At 41.9% G+C, this 7,991-nt stretch overlaps 1 protein-coding gene across 1 annotated transcript in view; it reads left to right on the forward strand.

The window, feature by feature from the left end:
- The window catches only part of CASR (calcium-sensing receptor), a 93,008-nt gene that overhangs the window by 62,456 nt on the left and 22,561 nt on the right, over window positions 1-7,991 (forward strand). Inside the window, exon 5 of the mRNA XM_014546948.1 lies at window positions 2,907-3,137. Within this exon, the coding sequence (XP_014402434.1) occupies window positions 2,907-3,137 (231 nt within the window). The remainder of the gene's footprint in view (window positions 1-2,906; window positions 3,138-7,991) is intronic.

Raw genomic sequence — 7,991 nt, forward strand, 5'->3', positions numbered from 1 at the left:
ACCTGCTGGCTTAGGCCCGCTCCCCGGGTGGCAGATGGCAGGCCCGATCCCTCTGTGCCTGCCCTGCCTCCCTGGGTCGCGCACACAGCAGGGCCGATCCAGGGGTTGGGGCGCCGCCCCGGGTCGGGTCGCACACGGGATGCCTGGATGGAGGCCGGGCGGGCTGGCCGATCACTGCTGCCCTGCCCGGCCGCCCCAGGTAGGATCGCACATGGACGCCCGCCACCCTGGGTCGCAGATAGCAGGCCCGGATGGCGGCAGGGCAGGCGGGGTGGCGCTGTCCTGCCCTGCCTGCAGTATGCAAATTAGCCGCCATCTTTGTTGGTGGTTAATTTGCATATCACGCTGATTAGCCAATGGGAGGCATAGCGAAGGTACGGTCAATTACCATGTTTGTCTATTATTAGATAGGATGGTGATTCCAACTCTCTTTTTCCTTAACAAATTGGTGGAAGTTTTATAATAAGTTTATTCGATGTTTTGAGTATTTACTGAAAATTAAATGTGTGCTCATAATAAAAAACTTGACATGTAGTCCTAACAGTTTGGCTCAGTGGATAGAGTGTCTGCTTGCGGACTGAAGAAGGGTCCCAGGTTTGATTCCAGTCAAGGCCATGTACCTTGGTTGCGGGTTTGATCCCAATAGGTGGCATGCAGGAGGCAGCTGATTGATGTTTCTCTCTCATCGATGTTTCTAACTCTCTATCCCTTTCCCTTCCTCTCTGTAAAAATCAATAAAACACATATTTTTTTAAAAATTGACATGTAAAATATGATATTTAGCTGTAGCTTTCTTAAAAGATCACAAAGGAAATATTTCCCCCCAAAAATCCAAAACTTCTCTTTTTCTTTCATAAAGAGAAAATTAACATTTTATCCTATGAAAACCACAATTCTTATGATATGTCTACCCTACCACTATTAAGTAAAATCTTCTAGCACATTTTAAAACAAATTCTACTAATATTTCCCTGTTTGCCTGTTTGTTTCTTTGTCTTAATCTGGAAGGTTATTTTTCTTTTTAAGTCAGAACACAGAACATTGATTATAGTTATAGCTCAAAGAAAGAAATTGTACTGGCCCTTTATCCTATACTATAGTTTTCAGTAATTTGCTTTTCAATATATAGGTTTAAGTTCAACCAATTACATAAAAGCCTTAAATTCTATGGTCCTCAATGGTAAATTTTTTAAAAAGTGAATCCTATGTCTTTTCACTTTATCTGAAAGTTCTTTTGTTTGTTTGCTTGCTTATTTGTTTTTGTTTGAGTGTAGAACTTAGATCTTTATGTTTTTATCCTAAATCAGCCTGATCCAGCCTGGTTAAAACTTCCAGTACAGCCACAGTAGGAACAGACTTCTTGTCTTGTTCATGATCTTAGGGGGAAAGCAGTCAGTCTTTTTTAAAAATAAATTTTGATTGATTTCAGAGAGGAAGGGAAAAGGAGAGATAGAAACATTAATGATGAGAGAGAATCATTGATTGGCTGCCTCCTGCACACTCTACTAGGGATCGAGCCCACAACCTGAGCACGTGCCCTTGATTGGAATCAAACCCGGGACCCTTCAGTCCGCAGGCCAATGCTCCATCCACAGGCCGATACTCTATCCACTGACCAGCTAGGACAGCAGTCAGTCTTTTACAATTAAGTATGATGTTAGGTTTTTCATAGATGTCCTTTATAGCATTGAGGAAGTTCCCTTTTATTCTTAAATGGCTGAGCGTTTTTATCTGGGATGGAGGTTGGAGATTATAAACATGTTTTCTGTAACCATGGAGATGATCATATGGTTTCTCTTTTGTAGCATGTTAATGTAGTCAAATGCTAAACTAACTTTGCATTCCTGGGATAAACTCGACTTGGTCATAGTGTATTTTCCTTTTTGTAGATAGCTAGATTTGATTTGAGATACAGTGGAAGCGAGCACCCCTACACTTAGAGGCTGGATCATGCCTTACTCTTTCTTGGTGCCTCAGTGACCTCTAGCACTGGTCCCACATGAAAGACAAGCTGCTGAGTGCCCACTGCCTCCTCTTGACCCATGTCAGGGGCACTCAGGAAGCAGAGCCAGGAGCCTAGTGATGCTTTTGTAAGGCATACCCATTAAGAGCACAGGCTTTGCACCCCTTGCTAGTTGTATGGCCCTGAAAAGATACTTTTGTTTTCTGTGCCTCGGTTTCCCCCAAAATTGAAATGGGGTAATAGTACTATTTGTTGTGAAGATTAGATTAGGTAATAAATTATTTAGCATTGTTCCCCAAAGGGAATAAAATAACTAGGGAGGTTTAGTAATTATTATCATTACTTTTTTTTGTACAAAGGCTTTGTGACCCATAAGACCCTGTTAAAATAAGGGATGGGCCATAACTGTTACAATAGGACTCCACCCACAGCCTCATTTATTTCTTCCTCCCACTCCCCTCTGTTTGAGTGTTGGTAGCGAGACGCTTCCACAAAAGCAATAGCATAGAGAAAGATGGTGCAGATTACAAGGGCACTCAGTGCCTCACTCCTTCCCCAAAGCCCATCTCAGAAAACACCAAGAATGGCTCTGGCTTACAAACCCATCCCTCCTGGGGCACCACCAGATGGTAATGCACCTGTAGAAGTCTTGTCTTGGCCTTTGGTGAGATATCTCTCCTTTCCTTCCCTAATTTCAAGAAAGTCTTTCCTACCCCAGGTACAATTTAAGTACCACGTAAAGCCCCTAGCTTACCAGGGCTGCTGCTAACACATGAAGTACCCCAGCATAAATTAGAAAAAGGGACCTCTTCCTCAAGTCATGTTCCTTCCACTTTATTAGATCAAGATAGTTTACTGCCCTTGCACTGTGCAAAAACCCACATAACCATATGTGGCAGCCCTGTGGCTTATACTTAGAATATTCATCTCTGTTCCTCTTTAGGTCCTGAAGCACCTACGTCACCTAAACTTTACCAACAATATGGGGGAACAGGTGACTTTTGATGAGTGTGGTGACTTGGTGGGGAACTATTCCATCATCAACTGGCACCTCTCTCCAGAGGATGGCTCCATTGTGTTTAAGGAAGTTGGATATTACAACGTCTATGCCAAGAAAGGGGAAAGGCTCTTCATCAATGAGAAGAAAATCCTGTGGAGTGGGTTCTCCAGAGAGGTATGTGCTGCCCATCTGAACACCAGATGCCTCCACCATGGCAGGAAATGTGCTGGGCTTTGGAGGGCCTTGGACTGTTCACCGCTGGACTTCCAGAATGAGTCCACTTCCCTCAGCTCACTCACTCTGCATCGCCAGGGTCCCCATGAAATCCATGAGTGTTTAGTGTACAGCAGAGAATCCTTGGAACCTGAGCCCCATGCTTATTATTTTAAAACAATTTTATTCTTTACAAATCTGACTCCCTGGTTAGTAATAGTTTCCTTAACTAAAACTTTCTCCAACTGGAGCAAAATATTTAAGCAAACATAAACATCACTCAAGGCAGGGCCTGGGTAATTAATTCACAAAGAGGTAGTTCCCTATGATTCAAACATCACAGGGCTGCTGACTTATTAACCAAAATGACCATTTATTTTTCTCCTTGGGAGATCTGTAACACATAGGAGGATGTTTGTGACCATGATCAGGGTTCTCCTGCCTTCAGTATCACTGCATCTAGACGCCTGGTTAATAACCAGAAGCCCATCACCCAGTGAATATGCTCTCCAGGAAAAGACACATGATATGCTAAAATGATGACCATATTGTGGTGATTGAGTCCCAGAATGTAATAGGCTACTGAGGACCCAGGTCCTCTGTAATACAAATCCTGGACAAGAGTTAAATCCTCTTTAACTCTCCCAAGATGCCTGGATGAAACCCACTACATTACTCTTTGTGTTTGCCTTCCTAATATCACTTTTGAGTATCTTGAACTACTTTATAAAACGTGACCAAAGATTCAACTTCATCTTTTACCAAATGCTCCTTAGGTTGGTTGGTGGGTTTCTTATCAGATGCTATAATTTTATTGGTTCCCAATATGTAGGATAGTTACCCATGCAAAGGTCTACTATAGATAGTGAATCTTATCCACAGTGTGCGAGTTATTGCTAGCCTCTACCTCAGAGAATGGATTCTCAATTTTAAACATGTCACAACACTTTCCAGAGATTTGGGACTTCCAGAGGTTATACAACTCTGTTCACTAATTACACCCTTGTCTAAATTATCACAAGTTTCAACTGACTATAATCTAAATTGATCAGCTATACTATCACTGATTCCCTGCTGTTAAATCACCCAGGTTATCTTATACCTCCATTAATGTACATAATTGATTGTCTCTTATAGGTGTATGTCTCATCTCCCTTCCTGCATGGAAACTATTTCCTGTATAGTTCTCTATAACCTATAACAGCCTGTGCACACTGTGGGTTTAAACATTGGAAAATGAATAATAAGGATTCTTTATGAACTCAGTCATTTATGTTCCTGAGGTAGTTGACAGAGTTATAAATTAAATCTAATTTTTCCACAGAAATGTTACTTCAAACTTAGTACACATAGGCACTCAACAAATATTTGGGTCTAATCCACTTTCTTCTGCATTTTTTTATAGAAATGGCCACAAAGATGTCATCTATATTTAACTATAAATAATGTATTAATAATTTCCCTACATAGCTCACAAAGTTAACAAAATCAAGGATGCAAAAATTAATAATGCAAACTGTTATTAATATAGCATCTATGTACATAAAAGCCCAGTGACCATGATGGCAGATTGACCAGAACGACTGGTCACTATGATGTGCACTGACCACCAGGGGGCAGACACTCAATAGAGGAGCTACCCCCTGGTGGTCAGTGCGTTCCCACAGAGGGAGCACTTCTTAGCCAGAAGCCGGGCTCATGGCTGGCTAGCATAGCGGCGGTGGCAGGAGCCTCTCCCGCCTCCACAGCAGCATTAAGGAGCAGTGAGCCAAATGGTAAGGAGCAAGCAGGCAGGCAGTTAGGAGCGAGAGGCAGGAGGTAAGGAGTGAGGGGTCCCAGATTCCAGAGGGTGTAGGCTGGGCTGAGAGCCCCCCTTCCCCTGTGCACAAATTTTGTGCATCGGGCCTCTAGTTATAATATATTAATCAATGTCTCAATTCACTTTCTAATGAAGCACTTTAAAGCCAAAGGGTCTTTTTTTGAGCTAGAGGGGCTTTAAATATCTTCGTATCCAACACCCCAATGTGAAGGGTCTTTTTTGGAACTAGAGGGGCTTTAAATATCTTTGTATCTAATACCCCAATTTGAAGTTGATGACACAGGTTTAGGAGGGCAAAGGTGACTTCAAAGACAGGACAGATGGTCAGTATAAGAGTTGAGACTAGGATCCAAGTGCTCTGACTCGGACCCTAGTGCTCCATCCTCTACACTATACTCTCCCATAATTATTTCCTTATTTTATTACAACAAATAAGAAGAAAAAGAGACATCTTCTTTGTGGTCTTGGAATTCAGATGGGCTTCGTTGGCCAGAACTGGATAGGCATCTTTGATGAAGCTATTCATAAGAATTAAAGATACTTGCTGGCTTTTTGCAAAATGGATTTTTCTTGGTGGCTTCCCAGTCCACTCCTTTGGTGGTGGGATTTCTCTTTAGCTAAGGGATGCGGAAGGAGGCAGTAAGAGGGCTCAAAGGTTGGCATTATTCTAATTCTTCACTACTATAAAGCAGGATTTTGGTACAATGAAAAGTACAGACTTTGGAATACTTACCTGGGTGTGAACCCAAGCTCTCCAATAAGTCACTATATGACCTTGAGCTTGTTTTTTAACCATTATGAAGAAAAACTTGGCATGACAGAGACTGCTAGAGGCCCCCAATATTTGTTCTCCCCTTTTTCTTTAATAATAGAACTCAATTTTAACTGGGCACATGACCATCCAGAATAAAAAAATTTCCAAGTCTCAAGTAAGTATGGCCATATGACTAAATCCTGCAGAATAGAATTCAAGTGGCAGTGTTATGTGATGGAATCTGGGAACCTTCTTTTAAGAAAGTGCTTGCAAGAATCCTTTGCTCTCTTCTTCATCTTTTCCTTGATCCTGCTTCCTAGAAAACAGATGCCCAGCAGGTAGCAGCTAGATTTGGTGTACACTGGGATTTTTGCTGAGTGGCCTCAGACCTTGTACTGACATGGAGATTGAACCTGTATAAATCTGGTGAACACCATTCACCCTACCTGGTGACTCACTGAAAACTTGCCTCATACCACCAGAGGCTCTTTCAGTAACTGAGCCTAATAGGCAGCCAGCAGGTGGAGGCAGGCAGAAATGGACCTAGGGGTCCCTTAGGCCTTTTTGCTGATGTGTCCCCAGACTTGGTGCTGGTGGAATCCTGCCTTAGTGCACACCTTGGTCCTTCCCACATACATTCAGGCCCAGCAGAGGCAGCCACAAAGTGACAGGTAGCTTAGGACCAGTCACAGGCAGTGTCTGATATTGACCTGCACCAGAGTTCCTCCTAAGAGGCCCTAGAACCAACACCCCCAGTGGCCAGGATCCAATTAGTTTCGCAAGTGGCATATCCAAAGGGAGGTCTCAGCAGGCACCAGAATCTGCTGAAGCAAATTTTGCTTAGTGTGGTCAGTACCTACACAGCAACTCATACACTGTGCGCAAGGTTGAACCTCACAGCCAGCCAGCCTGAGAGCTGAACTCACCCACAAATGGGCCAATAGCAATAAAGAGTCAATTACAACAGGGGAACTCACATAACCCACATAAGGAACATTCCTAGAGTACCCAACTCAGGTTATCAAGGAGACTGCACCACTGGATCCCACAGGACACCTATTATATAAGGACACCTACCAAACTGGAAGACATAGTATATCTACTTAATTCATAGAAACAAGTACAAAAAGGCAGCCAAAGTTGGAAGACAAAGAAACATGCCCCAAATGAAAGAATAAGAGAAATCTCCAGAAAAGGGGCTAAATGAAATGGAGGCAAGCAATTTACCAGATATACAATTCAAAAAACATGGTTATAAGGATGCTCAAGAAACTGAGTAAGAACTACAAGGAAATTATTGAGAACTCCAACAACATGAAAATAGCCATAGAAACCATAAAAAAGAATCAGTCAGAAATAAAGAATACAGTATCTGAAGTGAAGAAATCACTAAAGAAATAAATAGTAAGTTGGATGAAGCAGAGGATCAAATCAACAATTTGGAAGACAAGGTAGCAGAAAACACCCAATCAGAGCAGCAAAAAGAAAAAAGAATCCAAACATATAAGGATAGTTTAAGGGACCTTTGAGACAACAAAAAATATAACAATATCTGCATCATAGGGGTACCAGAAGGAAAAGAAAGAAAACAACAAATCAAGAACCTACTTGAAGAAATAATGGCTGAAAACTTCCCTAACCTGGTAAAGATAAAAGCCACACAAGTCCAGAAAGGGCAGAGAGACCCAAACAAAATGAACCCAAAGAGGCCCATACCAAGACACATCATAATTAAAATGGCAAAGTTTAAAGACAAAGAGAGAATCTTAAAAGCAGCAAGAAAAAGACAGTTAATTGCCTTCAAAGGAGCTCCCATAGGACTTTCAGCTGATTTCTCAACAGAAACATTTCAGGCCTGAAGGAATTGGTATTAAATATTCAAAGTGAAGAAGCAAAGACCTACAGCTAAGACTACTATACCTAGCAAGGCTATCATTTTATTTTTTTAAACTATTTTTTTTATTGCTTAAAATATTACAGAGTAGTACATTTGTCTCCTTTTTTCCCCCTTGACCTTCTCCCAGCCTCCTCTACCCCCCAGTGTCTTGTGTCAATTGGTTATGCTTATATGCATGCATACAAGTCCTTTGGTTGATCTCTTACCCCCCCCCCAACCCTCCCCAGCCTTCCTGCTGTAGTTTGACAGTCTGTTGAATGCTGCTCTGTATCTATTTTTGTTCATCAGTTTAGAATGGTCTTTATTATCCATAAATGAGTGAGATCATGTGGTATTTTTCTTTCA

The sequence above is a fragment of the Myotis brandtii genome, unplaced genomic scaffold (genome assembly GCF_000412655.1).
Source record: "Myotis brandtii unplaced genomic scaffold, ASM41265v1 scaffold46, whole genome shotgun sequence".
NCBI lineage: Eukaryota > Metazoa > Chordata > Mammalia > Chiroptera > Vespertilionidae > Myotis > Myotis brandtii.